This window comes from Anopheles arabiensis, chromosome 2, assembly GCF_016920715.1.
Source record: "Anopheles arabiensis isolate DONGOLA chromosome 2, AaraD3, whole genome shotgun sequence".
In the NCBI taxonomy this organism is placed as follows: Eukaryota; Metazoa; Arthropoda; class Insecta; order Diptera; family Culicidae; genus Anopheles; species Anopheles arabiensis.
This window is the reverse complement of record NC_053517.1, coordinates 18,199,434-18,217,082: the sequence shown is the minus strand read 5'-3', so window position 1 is coordinate 18,217,082 and position 17,649 is coordinate 18,199,434. Positions and strand designations below refer to the sequence as shown.

Sequence of the window (17,649 nt, the reverse complement as noted above, 5' to 3'; positions counted from 1 at the left end):
ATACAAAAAGTCATCTGGTGTGTGCGTGTTAGAGTTGAAGCGATTTACTCTAGCTGCAATTAACTGTCTAATCTAAAATAAAACAAAAAAGTTAAAACACACAAACACACACGCAGGATATGAAAACGTGGAAAGAAACACATCCTAAACGGACACGGAAATTGGAGGAGAAAAAGGTGAGAGCATCAGCTTTGCGTAAGCAATTGCTTCCAAATTAGCTCATCCCAGGCACAGGGTGAGTTAATTCAAATGTTCGAAAAAGGACACGAAGAGCAAACATTTTGGAAGAGATTCACTGTTAAAGTGTGAGAGATAAAGAGAGACAAGCCCGAAGAAACGAATCCGAGAGTTTGGGGCTTGGATTTGATCGGTTGGTTGGTTTTGTTCTTGTGGGGGGGCTTTTGCTTTGTTGGTGGTTGTTGATGGTGGTAAAGAAAACACGCTCTAACCTGGAAACAGTTCTCTACTTAATAGTTCACTTTCCCCCATCAGCTGCTGTTGCGCCGTGCGAACACTGGTTGACGACGCCGAACTCGCCACCATCGTCACCGTGGACGATGACGACGTCGACGACGACGACATGCGGATGGAGGATGATGCTTCCGCATGCGAAGTACGGAATGCGTGTTGCTGCTGCTGCTGCTGTTGCTGGATTGTGGTGCCACCGCTGCTGCCAACTACACCGGAGGAGTAGGCACTCATCGAGGAGCTGGTCATGAGGGAGCTGGCACCGAACCCACCACCATGAACGCCGGCCGTAAACGAGCTGTCCCAGTGTTCGAGCGATTGCGAAGGCCCTACCGTGTCGACCATCGTGATGGAGTCGCAGCTCGTCACGCTGGACGACATCTGCGAGTCCGTCTCGTTCTGGTAGGTGGCGTTCGTGGCCGTTGAGCTCGTTTCGAGGCTTTCGGTGCTGGTGAGGAATGCTGCGTCCGGTCCGGTCAGTGAGTCGGCCGATATGTCCTTCTGCATCGTGCGCCCACCGGTGCTGACCGTGTGCGTGGACATCGTCGTTGTTTGGTGGTGGAACTGCTGCTGCTGCTGATGAGCGGTTGTACCGCTTGCTCCAACTCCACTGTCCGACAGTGGTCGAGAGCCGTGGGCAGACTTGGTGGGACTGCTGAATCCGCTCTGATTGTCGCTGCTGCTGGCGGCCAGTGATTCCAGCGAGTCTCGCTTCGTGTCGCTCAGCGTCTGCTGCGTGGTGGTCTGATGGTACGTCTGATGGTGCTGGAGCTTCTGCTGCTGTTGGAGCTGCTGCTGGGCCTCGATCGAGTCGGTACTGTCGCTGCGGTTGGGCTGCTGCTGCTGCTGTGCCATCTGCTCGATCGAATCGGACTGCGAGGAGCGCGTCGTCGCAATGCCCGTCTTGGAGAACTCGATCGAATCGATGCTGCTCGTCATCGGGTCCACATTGTTCTTGCTGTGCATGTCCAGGCTGTCGCTGCTCGAGTGTGCCGACGGCAGTGCATCCCTACCACTGGCCAGCGGTTGCTTCACACGCGTACCGTCCAGACTGTCGCTGGACACGGTCAGAATGTGGTGCGAGGTGGAGTCCTCCTCGTCCAAGCCCTGCCGCGTCTGACCCTCCACGTGCGTAATCGTCGTGACAGTCGTCGTTGAAGACCCTTCGCGACTACTGCCGCTTGACGTCGTGATCTTCCTTTCCACCTTCGTCATTTCCCCACTGGGTACACTCGACCCGACGGCTCCACCAACTACCGTAGTGGTGATGGAAGTGCTGCTGCTGATGATTTTGGTCGCTGCCGCACCCTCTGTAGACTGCTGGCGCGAACCGACCGCAGCGGCCCCGTTCGACGGTGGACTTCGTTTGGCACCGTTCGACCCGTTCGACTTGTTCGATTCGTCCGAGCGCGACAGCAGCAGGGCGGCCTCCTCCTTTGCCTTTATCTCGATCAGATGCGCCTCCAGACAGGCGTTCTCCAGCCCCTCGAACTCCTTCAGACTGGACAGACTGATGTCGTCCCCGTGCATGCCGCGCTGCATGAACCGGCGCGTGAAGCTACCGTTGCTGAGCGAGTCCTGCGAGCCCTGCTGCATCTTGCGGTTTTCCAGCGAGATCACGTGCTCGAGATTCTCAAACTCCTGCAGGCTGCTCATGGAAATGTCATCGTGCTCGCGGGACGCCATCCGCTTCGCCAGCAGATCGTAGTCGGGCGTGCTGGAGAACGAGTCCTTGATCGAGCCGATGCGGCTGCTGCCCACCTCGAAGTCGGTGTCCTCCTCCTTGATGTCCTCCAGCCGGTCCTCGTACGGGTAGCGGAAGTTTTGCGTTTCTGCCAGCTGCATCTCCACCCACCGCTTGCTCTCCTCCAGCGGGTACCCGTTGTTGAGCAGGTCCATCGTGACGCCGGCACCTCCGTCGACGCCCTCGGCACCACCGGTCGGTGGGCTTTCCTCGAACTCGTACATCATGTCGTCGCGCATGTTCGCCGCGTACAGTGAGCCGGCGTTCGTGTGGGCCGGTGCCGACTTGACCAGTATCTTCTCCACGTCTTCGTCGTGCTTTTTCTCGATCTTGGTGGGCTTGATGGCGACACTTTTACCCTCCGCGTCGAACTCGTGCGCCTCCCGGGCGACCTCCTCCACGATCACGAACTCGTCCGAAATGTCCGGCTGCTCCAGCATCTCGAACGAGTCCGAGCCGGCCGAATCGTCCTTATCGTCCGCATCGAACGCGTACTTGGTGGTCGAGTCGGCCAGCTTTGCCTTGTACTTCTGCTCGATCAGCTCCTGGTACTGTTCTTCGGTGAGCTGAAATTCCTCCTGCTTGGCGTACTGGATGCCCGTCTGCTTTGCCATCGTCATGCCGGCGGACGTGGACGCAGTCTCGGTCGCAACTTTCCTTACGGTGGTCGCTGAGGACGACACCGTTGCGTCGGCTTGCGTCTTGGTCACAGTCTCCACCACGCTTACCGTCTCGGAGAAGACTGTCGCTTCTCGTTTCGCTTCTTCCTCGCCATCCGATGACTGCTGCTGCTGCTGCTCGGCAAAGTCTTCCGTCACGTGAATGTCCGGTATGTTGTGCGTGGACGACTCGCGGTACTCCTGCAGCCGCTGGCTCTTGCTCACCATGATCTGCTGCGCCTCGTCACCCTGCTCGATCTCGGCGTGCACATCCTCGACGATCGTTTCGATCACCGACTGGGACGGCGAGAACGAGTTGCGCCGATCCAGCTCAAAGTCCTTCTCGAACACGTCGCCCGCCTTTTTGTCCTTCTTCTTCGGCTGCGCTACCGGCGCCCGGAACGAACGGGCGTACTCGCTCTCGTACCGGTCGTAGTCGGAGTCGGACGATTCGTCCCGCGTTTCGTCCCGCTCCGAGCTGGTGGCCGGTGGTTTGGGGGCGTCCTGCGACAGCGACTCGTCCTGCGACTCGATCGAGTCGCGGTTCTCGCCCATTTCCGCCATAAACTTGCCGGAAATGATGGCGGTACTTTCGGTGCGCTTGTGGCCCCGCTTGCGCACCGTCTCTTCGCTGTCCTCCCGGCCGGCGATCAGCTCGGCCGACTCGCTAACCTCAATCATCTCGGTGGTCGCCTGTGTGTTGAGGAAGTTAACGTCTCCCTCCTTGAGCGTGGTCGAGGTGAGTGTAATGTCGCCGATGTAGCCGGCAGTCGTACCGGCGGTCGTAGGCGTCACCGCGTCCAGCCCAATCTCCACGTGCGTCGGAACCGGCCCGATGGACGTTGTCTTGTCCGACAGGTTTTCCATGATGGTTTCCAGATTGGACGCACTGGACAGGCTGATCGACAGTATGCTACCGTCTTCCAGGCTCGTGCCCAGCTTGCCATCGTCCGCCGGTTCCGTCTTCACGTCCTCCAGGCTAGTCGCCTGCATCGCCTCCACCAAATCCCGTGCCGTGCCGATGCTCGAGCTGAGCAGCTTCTCCTCCTGGAACGAGGACGACACCGACTCCACGCCGTGGCTGCGCTGCTCGCCAAACTGGAGCAGACTCTCGTCGGCCACGGTCTCACCCTTCAGCTCGGCAAAGTCCATCTCGTGCGAGCGCTTCATCGCTATCGGCACGCTGCTGGACGCGGCGGACGACGGCTCCTCCTTGTCGTCCAGCAGCAGCAGCTTGTCGCGCAGATCGTCCTCGGAATCGTCGTGAATGAGGGCCGCATCGGACGAGTCAAAGTCGACGTCCATCGTGGATGGTACGAGCGTTTCCGTCGCCTCCGATTCGATGCTGGCCAGATTGCCCGAGCTTTCCGAGTCGAAGCTCTTCATGCTGTCGTGCGAGCTGACCGCGTAGGAGTGCAGCGTGCTGACCGCACTGTGATACTCCGTGCCGAGCGAGGTCGGCACCATCGAGTGATCCAGTGCCGTTTCGTACTCGGACGAAGCGTACGGCAGCACCTGCTCCAGGTCCGACGACAGCGGCCTGCTGCTGTCCGTATGCTCGAAGCTTTGGTAGTGGCTTTCGCCCGAGCTGTCCACATCCGTTGCCGACCAACGGTTACCCTTGGCGGCAGCCGGACCGTGCCGCAAACGGGGCGACGCTTCCAGCTGCGAGCTGTCGGACGAACCGGCGGCCGTTGGCGCTTCGTCGATCTTGATCGGAGGCGCTGTAGCAGCAGCAGCCACCGAACGCGTCTCCGAATCGGACAGTCCGCTCTCGCTCACGATGGTGGTGGTGGTAATGGCGGCGCCCGTTGCCGTCGACACGGCGACCGCTTCCTCCTGGTTGGTTTCGTAGATCGGATCCTGCACGTAGCGCGTGGAGGGCAGAATCTTGAACTCAAACTCCGACGGCGACTGCTTGATCGGCGTCCCGTCCGTGACCGCCTCGATTAGCTCTTCCTGCACGGCGTCCAGCGATTCCTTCACCTCTTCGAGCGTTTTAGCAATGGTCAGCTCGTCGATCGTCATGTGCGCGTACTGCTGCTGCTGCTGCTCCTGCTGTTCGGTGGTGGTCGATTCGAGAATGGTCGCTTCGCCCACATGCACCTGGGACTTCACGGACTGGGTCTCCGCAAACGGCTGAACAGTTGCCGGTGCTGTTACCGGCGAATGTACCACCGGCGGCTTGCCGGACGATTGCAACCCAGCAATATCGAGCTCCTTGAGCGAATCCAGTGTAAAGCCATCCTCCAGCTTGATCTGCTGCTGGTACGCTTCCATCGCGTCGCGCCGCGACTCCTGATCGTCCGTACCCTGCGACTCCTGCGAGAACGTGTAGCCCTCGTTGTCGAACGCAAAGTCCGACCGCTTCTCGGTGCTGGACCGGGTGATGATATCGCTGCTACACTCGCCGATGAAGAACTTGGCACCGCTCGAAATGTCCTCCTCGCTGGTGACCAGCTCGCTCGAGTCCTTCTGGGCCACGTTCGACAGCTCGTCGGACGTGATCGATCCTTGCCGGAGACGGAGGTCTTGCTCGGCCGACTGGACCGGGGCCGGTTCGGGATACTGCTCGATCGAATCCTGATGCTCGAACGACTCCAGCAGGCTGGACCGGGTGGCCGTATCCGTGCGGGAGGATATGCTGGTGCGGGGCTTCGGTACGGGCTGGCCGTCGAAGCCGCCGCCGCCGCCGCTGCTGGAAGATTCGCTCGGCCTGTCCGGCTCGGTGGACGCGATCGAGAAGGACTGTTCCGCGTTGCTGATGGAACCGATCGTGCTAGTCGTGGTGGAGAGGACGCTTTGCTCCGTCCTTTCGACACTGGTAGCGGAAGCAGCGAAGCATTGGTCAGCGGTGGCAACATCGTTAGCGTCGGTTAGCAGATTAGCAGCAGTGGTGGTGACGATGCTAGCACTTGTTGCAGCAATCGCAACACACTGCCCGCTAACAAAAGCGTCAGAGACAGCGCTAGCGGGCGGGGCAGCAGCCTCTAATGTTTGGGACACAAGGCGGGGTGTTGTTGTCTGGGGTATGTTATTTTCTGTTTGTAGTTGCAAATCTGTTTCTGTTAATAGAAGAGGAAATAAAAGCGAGGTGAGAAAAAAAGCGTGTTAAGGTTTTGCTCTCAGAACGGTTTAGTAGTTAGATAGGAGTGTGTGTGTGTTGTAGGTTCACACGATCGGTGGCAGCGCCAAGGAAGGGGCATTGGCGGCATCAAAGCATGGAAAATGACCGGAAAACCCTTCCCCAGCAGTATAGGCAACAGCAACACAGTGGTAATAACAACAGCAGGCCAAACTGCGTTGGGGGAATTGTTTTTCAGCGGCATTCTCGCCTCATGCACACACTTCTCCATTTTTCTGGGGCTGTATTTTTGTGTTTGTGTAAATGTGTATGTGTGAGAGGGGATAGAGATGGGGAGAAAAAGTAACACATATTTTAGAGTTATGGTTGGACTCTCATTATTATTCTTGTTTAGGTAAATGAATAATGTCAAAGGTCTGAGAAATGTGGGGTTTCTGATTCTGATACGACTGCTTCTTCTTTCGTTTTTTTGGCGTTTGTTTGCGGTTACCACTATTAGAAGTGGTCATCAATACAAGATCCCAAATAGACTTATTTGCGTGTATTGAGAAGCAAATTGGGCATAGCTTTTGAATAGATCCGTTGTTCTCAACGTAGGGGAGCGGAGTCCAGTTGGGAAACGGTCCTCCTCCGGCTAAGGTAGGAAACCGGCGCGCTCACCACTAGACCACCAGACCGCCCCATTGAGACGGCATGTTAATTGGCTTCTTAAATGAGCGCTATTCAGGTTAGTAATTGATAGGCATTGGAAGCAGCAAGTGATGCAAAAAAAACGCGCACAAATACATGGTGTGTATTTGTCGTAACGTTTGAAAAGTAAAGAAAAACAACCCAAAAATCAAAATGCGAAATCACGGTCCTGCGAATTGCGGAATTAGGGCAAGAGAAAGAAACGGTTCAGTCTGGTGCAGTACGTTTGGAGCGCAACTGTTTTGAGAAGGCATTTTGTGCAGTGAAAAATATATAGTATCAAACACTCATCGTCATTCGTCTGCAGGGGATGAGTGTAAGTGCTGTGGAACGGTAGTAAGATGTGCTCAATGAAGGTTAATAATAGTATGGAATGTGTGTGCTGAAAAAAAACGGAGCTCCAGTTGCATTTGTTTGTTGGTCACGCTTTCCAAACAGAGACGATTGTAAGCTGAAGCAGAATGAGCATGTTAAACGCAAGTTGAGATGGTTCGTGTTGGTTGATGGTATGATGTGGAATAGAAAACTCAATCGAACCTTCGCGCTTAGGTTTGCGAACTTAGTGGAACAAAAAGACGAAACAAACACTTAAACACATTTATGAAATTTTGAAACAAACAAACCAAAAAACCAAATTCGACATGAAACATTGGCGAGCAGCGTCGAGCCAGAAAGGTGGGAGCGAAAAGACTACAGTCCAATCCGAGGAGTGCATCATGTGCATCACTCAATGTGCTTTAAATTTTGGTCAATAGTAACCGTAGGGTAGTCTATTCGCACGGTTCCGCCACCCTGCTCGCGAGTGGAGTATAGATATGCTGCGCGTACTCGCAACCCAGCAAGCGGGAATGCACAGCTTCATGCACAGCTGCCCTATCTACCTTGCAGATCGTTGTCGGGCGTGCTGGACCCGAAATCGCCCGTGGTCATGGATACGCTCTCGTCCCAGCTCATTTTGGAGTATTCGCTCTGCAGCATCGACACTTCGTCTTTGATCTGCGAGATCGCCTCGTCGTACTCTTGGTTCTTATCGAGCAGCGCCTCCGGTCCGAGATCGGCCGACAGGCGGGCATACTTGCGGTCGATTTTCTTCGCCCGCCGGGCGGACTCGGCCGCCTGGTCTTTCGTGGCAGTGGCGAGCGCACCAGTGCCATCGGCAGTCAGCTTTGCATCGCTGCCCTCATCCTCGGCGGCGTTATCGTCCGCACCGAGTGCCCGGCTCATCGGCTGCCCGCCGGCGGTACCGAGCAACAGCGCATCGTACTCGGGATTGCTCATATTGTCATCGAACGATTTGCCGGACATGGACTCGATGGTGGGCGACTTGACGACCAGATCGCCATCGGTAGACGACAGGATGTCGCTACGGATCGCGTACTGTTCGCTTTCGGACGGTTGCTGCAGATCTCGATCGATCGTCATCGGGCCCGGGCCCTGCGAGCTGCTGACGATCGATACGCTCTGCTCCAGCACGTCGTCGACCAGCCGGCCTGCCTCCGACCGTACCAGCACTAGATACCCATCATCCTCGCCTGCAACGAGAGAAAGAGATCGGTATTGAAAGGGAAGCGGCAGCAGCAGCGGCGACAGCGGCAGCAGCAGCAGCAGCGGCGGCAGAGGCGGCGGCAGCTGTTTGTAAGCCTGCTCCACGACAAACGATGGAGCGGCCGCCTGGCCCTCTCAAAAAGGGTGCCGCAATGGAATGTTATATGCACTGTACCGAGATGAGCATGAGGGAGCCAGTGAGTGGGTGAGTGAGTGATGGGTTTGATGAACAGGAAGTGCGTTCCGAATGATGGGATGATTCGATCGATAGAAGCTTGCCGTACGCAACTGTGAGGACCAACAATCCAATTAGGACCTGATTTCGCATTTTCATTTTTCGTTTGTGTTTCGTTTTCGCCGTTCAGTTTTTGATTTGCAGTTGGGCTTCACAATAAGGTAAGGTAGGATTTTCAACCGCAAAACAATCGACTTCCAATGGATCGCGCATTTTCAAATTAGCATTTCGAAGGGAACCTGGTCCGCCTGTTTCTTCTTGCAATCAGTTGTAAAATCGTACACTACACAGGGCGGGGAGTGAACAGTTTGGGTTTTGGGTGGTTGGTTGAGGCGGAACAAGCGCAATATGATAAATGCAACGCAACCACGCAACACAATGCCAGCAGAAAAAAAAAACCACAACGCCGATTACACACCGTCACCAGAATCAGAAGTTCAAACCTTTGAGGGGAAATAGTTTTGTATCGAATTTTGGGTACAAACAAAACACAACTTTGTCGGAGGTTTTTTGTTTTTGTTTGCGTGTGTGTGTGTATATGTGTGTTTGTGTGTTATTTTATTTTTTTGGGTGATGTAGGTTGCAAAATTGTGGATGCGAATGTATGCATTGTTCTTCCCGTGTGTGTATATGTGTGTGTGTGTGATGTGCAGTAGCGGAGGCAGCGGAGCGTATGCGCAACTGCAACGGCTGCAACGACCCGTCCCCGGAAGACACGGCCCCAAGCAAGTGCAACCGAGGACACGGAGCTCAAGAGAGCTACCACCGGATCGATCGGAGAGTCGTTGCGAGGCCCTGATCTGGCCGCAACCAGACCGCAACCATACTAACCTTCGCTTCTGGTCGACGTCGGTAATGCATCGTCGTGTTCGGTGTACGTATCTGGAATGCACAGAGTGAAGAGAGCAACAGAAAGGCACAATGATCAGACACACCGCACTTCTGACACCGGACGCTCTTCACGGCGCGACTCATGTGATTCACGCGATGGATGGCAGGACTTTGGAGGATGAGGATTTGGCGGATGGTGAGTACACTCGGGACAGTAAGGGGGACACTCAATCGCAATGGCGATCACATTACATGTACTAAGGTGTACTAGTGTGTTTTTTCTGTGTGTGAGTGTGTGTCTGTTGGGTACGGGATCAGAGGTTGGTTGGGGAAAGTGAACGATACACAGGGAGAGGCTAGAGGGAGGATGAAAAAGGGGTGGGATTTCGGGGAAAGGTAAATTCGATACGTTCTCTCTAGGTATAGATATGTGGCAACAGTATACTAGACATACTTGGGGTGCAAAGCGGACAAAAGTGCATTAAAGGGTGCGAACTAGCTTCAACTCATATCGAAAGCATCTCATTGCATACCAACAATAACGACCGCTTCAAGGCACTGCTTTGTAATGAGAGGAGGTAAAGAACAGAAAGCCAATCAGCACAGAACGATAGCCACTACACACGATCAACTAAAGAACTAAACAAAAACGACAACGATTGGCAACACGTGGCATGCCCGGAAGCAGGCAACTACAAAGCAACTAGAGGCTTTCTTTCAGTATCATCGGCTTCTTTTTAGAGCGGAGTGTCCGAAAGCACACTTTCTTGCTTACGGCACACTTCATTGGTAGCAAATAAAAAGCAACAGAAAACAACAAAACCAAGAAACTATACACAGCAACTAAAAACAATCACCGTTGCCCTACCGTTCCCTCATGCGCTTCTCTATGCATCGAACTGCAGCAGCTGTAATGGGACGAAAAGCAACGGTTCGAACATTAATCGTCTTGTAGCATCGCGTCCACCGCGCCGTCCTCGTCCAGAAACTCCACGTCCGTCGGCATCTCCTGGCCATCGTTCGGCTGGGGACGCTTCCGGTCCTCGCGGTGGCGCCGCGTGGAGCCAACGAGCGCGTCGTGTATTTCGCAACTGCCGCTCTCGTCCAGTGCGCGCCGCAGCTCGAACGGGGTCGCGGTTCGTGCCATACTTTCCTGTTCGGGGTCGCGCTTTGACGCACCATCCATCGTCTCCTCCTCCTCGTCCGAGGCGCCCTGTATCTCTTCGCAGTCCGTGTGACAGTTGGCCCCGTCCGGCGTGGGCGACGTTCGGCTGATGGTCGGCGCAGGGCAACCGGGGACGCCGAGCGCCTGCTGCCCCGAGCGGCCACCGCCGAGCCGGTCGCGCGATTTGATCGTGCTGTGGAACCCGTCCGGGCAGACGGTCGGCGATGGGACGGTCCGGTCTGACACGTACTCGTCGCCGGACAGGTACTCGATGTCGGTTTTCGCACTGTCCCCGGTGTGGTGCTGGGGCGGCACCTGTATCGTCGCCCGGCGCTGCTTCGACCGGTCCGTCGGCGGGAAGCTCGAAACGGCGGCAGCATCGTCATCGCTCAGATACAGATCCTCCACGTCGGTGGTGGCAGTGGCCGATCCGTTCTCCTGCCCGGTGGCGCTCGTGTCCAGAAACGTTTTGCCCTTGTACGATTGGGTGGCCGCGGTGCCCTTGGGCTTGCGGCGGCGCCGCAGCTCGTTGCTGCCGAACGAGACGGCTGCACCCGGCCCGGGCCCGGCCGCTCGGTCGAAAAAGATGTCCTCCGTGTCGGTGAGCGGCTCGTGCGCCTGGTCGAGCCAGTTCGGTTTCGGCGGGGCGGGCGTGTTTTCGCTCGCGTACACCGTATCGTTGTCCATCTCGGGCAGCGCCTCGATCGTGTACTTCGCGTCGTCGTACAGCTTCTCGTCGTCGTTCACCGCCAGGTCCTCGAAGTCGGTCAGCGCCTGCTCGATGTCGGGCGTTCGCGCCAGCAGATAGGTGTGGTTCAGCGGCATCACGTTCGCCGTCTGCTCGCCCGATCCATTCCCCCGCATGATGGCAATTTCACGCGTCGGTGACGGCAAAAACGAATGATCCTCGCCGCCCACGTCCTGCGGCGACTGGCCGTCCTGCTCCTCGTCGCTGGCATTGAAGTCTTCCACGTCGGTCAGACCGCCACCCTTGCCACCGCGGGCCACTGCCCGCGGCATGAGCCGTTTGCTGCGCTGCGGCGCACTGGTCTCACTGTCGGACGAGTCCAAGTTCTCCACGTCCGTCACCGCCTCGTCCGCGTTCGCCTGCCCTACCGTCAGGGTGGACGGGCGGGACGAGCACTGCTTGGCAGGTTCGTCGCCTGCGTCGCCGTCCGTCACGAAGCAAATGTTAATCTCGGGAAACGTTACGGACTGTTCCGTCTCGTGGTCGCTCGCCTCCATCGTTACCTCGTCCGCCTCGAATGCGGAGGCCGGGCCCGGCTTCGCCAGCGAGGACGATTCCTCCTCCGACACGAGTATGTTCTCGCAGTCGGAGATGTTGGACCGCTGCTCGACCACTCCCTTCCGGTGGGGCTTCCGATGCCGGACCACCTTACACTCCGGCTCGTCCGAGTCGGAGCTGCTCGACTGTGCCGCCTGTTGCTCCGCCCGGGGCAGATGTTTGTCCTGGCGCCGCCGGACCGCATTGTGTATGTCCACCATGCCGTTGTCCGCGTCCTGGCGCATCAGTATATCGTCCGGACAGTCGGGCACCACGCTCGTGTCGCCGTCCTCGCCGGACATCGCACAGTCCTCACAGTCGGTCAGGGCAGCGGCCACGTCCGCGCACACCCTCAGGCTCTTGCTGCTCGGGCCCTCGGCCGCCTTCGAGCAGGAGCGGGTCAGTATCTTCGGCTTTGCGCCGCGCTGGTCCGACTTGGTCATCTCGTCCACGTACCCCTGGTCGAGAAAGTCGTCCAGCGATATGTCCACCTCGCGGGTAGGCTTCTTGTCGCGCTCCTCCTCGTCGGACGTATCGCTACAGTCTTCCACGTCCGTTACTGCGCCGGCCAGCGGACTTTGCAACGCTTCCAGCAGCGACAGACTGTTGGGCTCGGGCGGGATCGGGCTGGAGGAGGCACTTTTTCGCTCCCGCTGGCCCGCCCCGTCCATCATCAGATCCTCGGTGTCGGTCAGCGCATCCTCGATGTTCAGTTTGTTCGTCGCACTGGACGTGCTCAGCTCCTCGTCGTCCGAGCATTCCTGCGTGATGGATATTAGCGGAATGTCTGCCATCGTCTGCGCGTTCCCCGGTGCCGTGTGGTTTGTCGACTTTGTGTACAGTTGCTCGCTGCAGATCAGCTGAGGCGCATCAACGATTGAAGACGTTCGCTATCCTGTATTTGTTATTATATTTTTTTTTTCGATAGAACAGGCCAACAAAAAAAAAGACAAAAGGAAAACATGGTACAAAGCGAAACGTAAGTAAAATTATAAAGCACTGCACAGGCCAAGCACATCGGGCAAATGCAACACAAAACTGTACCGTAACACAACCGCTAACACATCGATCGCAAAAGGCACCACTGCAAGGCAAATCATACGCAAAGTGATCGAGAGGAGAGAAGTAAAATGATTGGCAAAAGCTATCACCACAAAACGAAACGAAAAAAACACATCAAGGCGCATTAAGCGGCACCGCCACGTGCTATCTGACTACCAGCAGCTGGTAGGACAGTTGCTTGTCGCTGTCTCTCTTTTGTATAACAGTTGCATCGGCTGAGGCATAGTGCGCGCGGGGCGTAAGCGTAATGCTTGTCGTACCGATTTCGAAACACCGAAACGATCGCTTTCTAGTAGTCAGATACAGTGGCACACTGTAGCTAGGCGTTTTGGAAGCGGGTGACACATCCTTCTCCATCTTCATTCCCCGTTTACGCCGTGCCATACTTATAGTATAAATGCATGTTTTTAAAGATAAAACGCGTTTGGGACATAATACTGCTATAGTTTCCTTCCAGATGCAAAACGCGTGCAAAACCATCGAAACAGCTTAGAATTTTGACACGTAGCGGAGCGAAAACCCGATAAACCGAAACATTTTCAAATGGCAGATCAATTTTGTGCGAACAAATGCGAACGAGCGAGTGCGACAGAAACATAACCCGCGAAAGCCGAAAGCCGCGAAAGGTGGCACACGAACGGGTGTGCCAGGCGCAGTACGAGGGCGGGCAACTATGCCCGGCGAACCAGAAACCAGAAACGACAGCGGCAAACCGACCGAAACTGACCCTATAATAGTATTATGTCACATGTTCGTAGGAGCGGGAGGAGCAAAATGAGGGGGAAAGCACATTCGGTACATGAGTGGCCACATGGAAGGGTGACCATCATGCCGCATACTCGCGCCTGGGGGGAGGGTTTGTGTTTGATTAAACGATAGCTGGTAAACATTACGATTTGCATAAGTATTTTGTACGAAATATAAAGAGAGATAGAGATAATATGTATATATGGATGGACGATATTATAGAGTATGCGGTTGGAATGTTGAGCTTTTTTTTTGGGGGGTTGGTTTGGTTCATAAAGCAGATTTACCTGGAAACACAGAACTATCGTAATCAAACTTATACTTCATGCGCGGCGGCGTCGATGCCCGGAAGTCTAGTATCGGCGAGATGCTACTCTCGAGCACGATCCCATCGAGCGACACAGTTAAACGCCGGTCAGCGATTCCAGCCACCGGCGGCAGCTGCTGGTGCTGCTGGTGCTGCGACTGCTGCTGGAACAGACAATGCTGCTGGTGGTGGTAGTAGTACGAGTCGCTGTCCTCCGACGTATCCGGTAGCTCTTGGCTGGAGGCTGGCGGGTCGGTACGACTCCAGATGTCCGACTTGCGGTACCGGGGCTCGGCGGGCGAATGGGTTCGGGCGCGCTTGCCGGAGGCGGAGGAGCCGGAGCTGCCGTGCTTGGTGGCTACGTGCTGGTGCACCGGATGGTGCGGGTAGTGCTGGGGCAGGTTCTTGCGCCCGGCGAGCGTCGTCATGGTCGTCGTCACCGCGGACGAGGAGCTGGTCTGCTTCGGCGAACCTTCCGGACTGCCGGAGCGCCTCTGCTTGCCGGTCGTATCGCTCTCCTGCTCCGAGGAGGAGGAGGGCAGTGCGATCGAATCGGACAGGCTCGAGTCGGTCGTCTCGATAAAGTTCAGGTCGGCGTCGTTGTACCGGTTGTACTCGCCTTGCACCCGACGGTACAGCTCGTGCGATGTGGACGGTTGCTTGTAGATCACCTCGATCGATTTGGACGAATCGATCGTGCGGGTAAACACTTCACTAGTGAGGACGTTTGTACTGTTCGAGGAACTTTTGTTCAAGCGGCTCGGGCTGGAGGGAAGCGACGACGGTACCTCGGCATGATCGAACGTGACGGCATCTTTGTACGAGTAGTGCATCGCGGACTTGCACCGATACACGTCGTCGATGATTTGTTTCGCGCTTTCCTTACGGTGCCCCGTGCTGGTCACCTTCGGGATGGATTTCGTGATCAGCTGGACAGAGTGTTCCTTTTTTGTAGCCGTCCTTTCGGAGCCGGCTATCGGTTTGGACATTCGCGGCTCGCCTTTGGGCTTTGGGCCCGGGGCCGACTTCGGTTTGGACTTGCTGGCGGTTTTGGTCGGCGAAGGAGTTGCATCCCGCTTGCTCGACTGCACCTTTACGGGTATCAGGCTTTTGTTAACCCGATCCTTGCTTGTCTTAACGGCAGCCGGCAGGGTGGATTTCGTGACCAGATTTGCCTGCTCTTTGTCCGCCTTCTTCACCACGGGCTGCTCTTTGAAGTCCGATTTAGTGGAAGCTTTTCTGGCTGAGCTAGTGACTGACGAACGCGACAATCTGCTCTGGCTGGACGTGCTAGAGGTGGATACAGTGCTGGATGTCGTGACGACAGTTGACGACGATCGACCAGTGGCCGATTTCATCGTGAATTTGCTTTCTTTAACCTCGATTTTGCGCGCACCTGTACTCGAAACACCGTGCTTGGTGCTGCCAGTCGCACCTTCGGGCACACCGGGTGTAGCGGCACTACCTGGCTTAGAAGGTTTAGTGGCCTTCCGTTCTGCAGAATGTGCCGGAGAATAAGTCGTGTGTGTCGAAGTGATCGAAGCAGTGCCAGCGCGGTGCGAAGTTTTCGAGGGCGAAGAATGGGGCGAATCGGTTAAAGTCAATGGTCGTAGGACCTTCTGATCACGAGACAGTGTCGACTGCATGTAACCGTGCGTTCGCGTCGCTGTCGTCGAGATGCGACTGGATGTGGTCGCCGATTTGCTCACTGTTACGGTAGACTCTGCTGCACCCATACGAATGTCAACGGTTTTAGTGGAACGCTTCGAAATGTCGATCGGCGCTTGCTTATGTAAATTTACTTTCGTAACAGTAGTCTTCGATTTGGATCGCCTTTTTGGATGAGCAGATTCTACCGATTCACTGGAAGGTTTTGCTGTCGTGTCAAGTTTTGATGCTTTTGTCTCGCGATCAGCTGCCACCGTACTGGGTTTCACGTCCGCCTCGCAGCTGTCTTTCGATGTCTCCTTGCTTCGCAATTCTTGCTTTGTTTCTTTCTGCTTTAAGGCGCTTTCGTAGTTTGTACTGTCTATAATTGAATCGACATACGATACACTTTCGGTATATTCAGTAATATCACTTTGTGGTGAGGCTGAACCGTGACGCTGGTCAACGGCAATGAGCTTTGCTGATTTAACTTGTTTCGGCTCGGCGACGCCTTCCTGAGATTTGATTCCCCGTAGTCTGGCCTTGTGTGCGCCAGCATCATGGCCGTCGGATTCGGTATCGTAAGGCAAGTTGTATTTGGTAGCCGACTCGTTCGAGTAATCAGATGCCGCATTATCACTCAGCGAAACGGATCGCTCATACTCCGTGGGTATGTCAGGTTGCAGAGTACCACCGAAGTTGCTACGGCTTTCGACATCATGAGAAATTGACTCGATGTTTTCACTGGTAGTGGTCGTAAAGGACATGCACGATCCAGGAGATTGAATATCATGCCGTTTTTCGTCAGGTGGTGCCATGCTACTACCAATTTTCAAAAAGTTCATTGATTGTTCACCAACCATCAAATCTAACGAAGAAGAATCAATCCTATCGCTTACGTACGTAATAGAGGAAGTTGTAAAATCTGTCAGTAAAGGTGAGTCATCGTCTAAAGTGGAAACTTCGACTGCAGAGAGGGAACTTTTTCTGGTATCAAACACGCTTAATTCATCCCGACGAAGTAAAAACTTATCTTCGCCCTTTTCGGACGATCCAGAACCATCGGAAATTTCATGCCTATCGGGACTTAGTAAATATCCAAATATGCCTCTATCACCAACGATCAAAGAATCCTTGTCACATGTAATACCTTCAACAACTTCAGGTAGAAACTTCGGCTGCAGGTCTTGTTTTCGCTTGTCATCTGTCTTTCCTTCCTTTTCAACAACATCAGACACAGGCTCCGATGGCTCTGGCTGTTCGTCTTGTTCTGGCTTGTCATCTGGCTTGGCCTCAACCTTCTCGACTACGGTCTCGATAACCTTTGCCTCGACCAGCTCGGTATCTTCGGTCAGTTCCTTTTCAACAACCTCAGACACAGGCTCCGATGGCTCTGGCTGTTCGTCTTGTTCTGGCTTGTCATCTGGCTTGGCCTCAACCTTCTCGACTACGGTCTCGATAACCTTGGCCTCAACCTTCTCGACTACGGTCTCGATAACCTTTGCCTCGACCAGCTCGGTATCTTCGGTCAGTTCCTTTTCAACAACCTCAGACACAGGCTCCGATGGCTCTGGCTGTTCGTCTTGTTCTGGCTTGTCATCTGGCTTGGCCTCAACCTTCTCGACTACGGTCTCGATAACCTTTGCCTCGACCAGCTCGGTATCTTCGGTCAGTTCCTTTTCAACAACTTCAGACACAGGCTCCGATGGCTCTGGCTGTTCGTCTTGTTCTGGCTTGTCATCTGGCTTGGCCTCAACCTTCTCGACTACGGTCTCGATAACCTTTGCCTCAACCTTCTCGACTACGGTCTCGATAACCTTTGCCTCGACCAGCTCGGTATCTTCGGTCAGTTCCTTTTCATCAACCTCAGACACAGGCTCTGATGGCTCTGGCTGTTCGTCTTGTTCTGGCTTGTCATCTGGCTTGGCCTCAACCTTCTCGACTACGGTCTCGATAACCTTTGCCTCGACCAGCTCGGTATCTTCGGTCAGTTCCTTTTCAACAACCTCAGACACAGGCTCCGATGGCTCTGGCTGTTCGTCTTGTTCTGGCTTGTCATCTGGCTTGGCCTCAACCTTCTCGACTACGGTCTCGATAACCTTTGCCTCGACCAGCTCGGTATCTTCGGTCAGTTCCTTTTCAACAACCTCAGACACTGGCTCCGATGGCTCTGGCTGTT

At 55.1% G+C, this 17,649-nt stretch overlaps 2 protein-coding genes across 24 annotated transcripts in view; both read right to left on the bottom strand.

The window, feature by feature from the left end:
- Positions 1 to 17,649, bottom strand: part of LOC120908528 (ankyrin-3) — a 123,688-nt gene that overhangs the window by 3,202 nt on the left and 102,837 nt on the right. For 20 of the 23 annotated variants that reach the window (XM_040319620.1, XM_040319622.1, XM_040319621.1 and 17 more), the window contains 3 exons: positions 9,258 to 9,308; positions 7,528 to 8,178; positions 450 to 5,936 (listed from right to left, as the gene is read on the bottom strand). In XM_040319620.1, coding sequence (XP_040175554.1) covers positions 450 to 5,936; positions 7,528 to 8,178; positions 9,258 to 9,308 — 6,189 coding nt within the window. The remainder of the gene's footprint in view (positions 1 to 449; positions 5,937 to 7,527; positions 8,179 to 9,257; positions 9,309 to 17,649) is intronic. The other 3 variants (XM_040319623.1, XM_040319641.1, XM_040319642.1) reach the window with 3 other exon arrangements.
- LOC120908529 overlaps positions 10,115 to 17,649 on the bottom strand; it is a 56,073-nt gene continuing 48,538 nt past the window's right edge. The window contains exon 2 of the mRNA XM_040319644.1: positions 10,115 to 12,602. Coding sequence (XP_040175578.1) covers positions 10,198 to 12,501 — 2,304 coding nt within the window. The 5' untranslated portion in view covers positions 12,502 to 12,602 and the 3' untranslated portion in view covers positions 10,115 to 10,197. The remainder of the gene's footprint in view (positions 12,603 to 17,649) is intronic.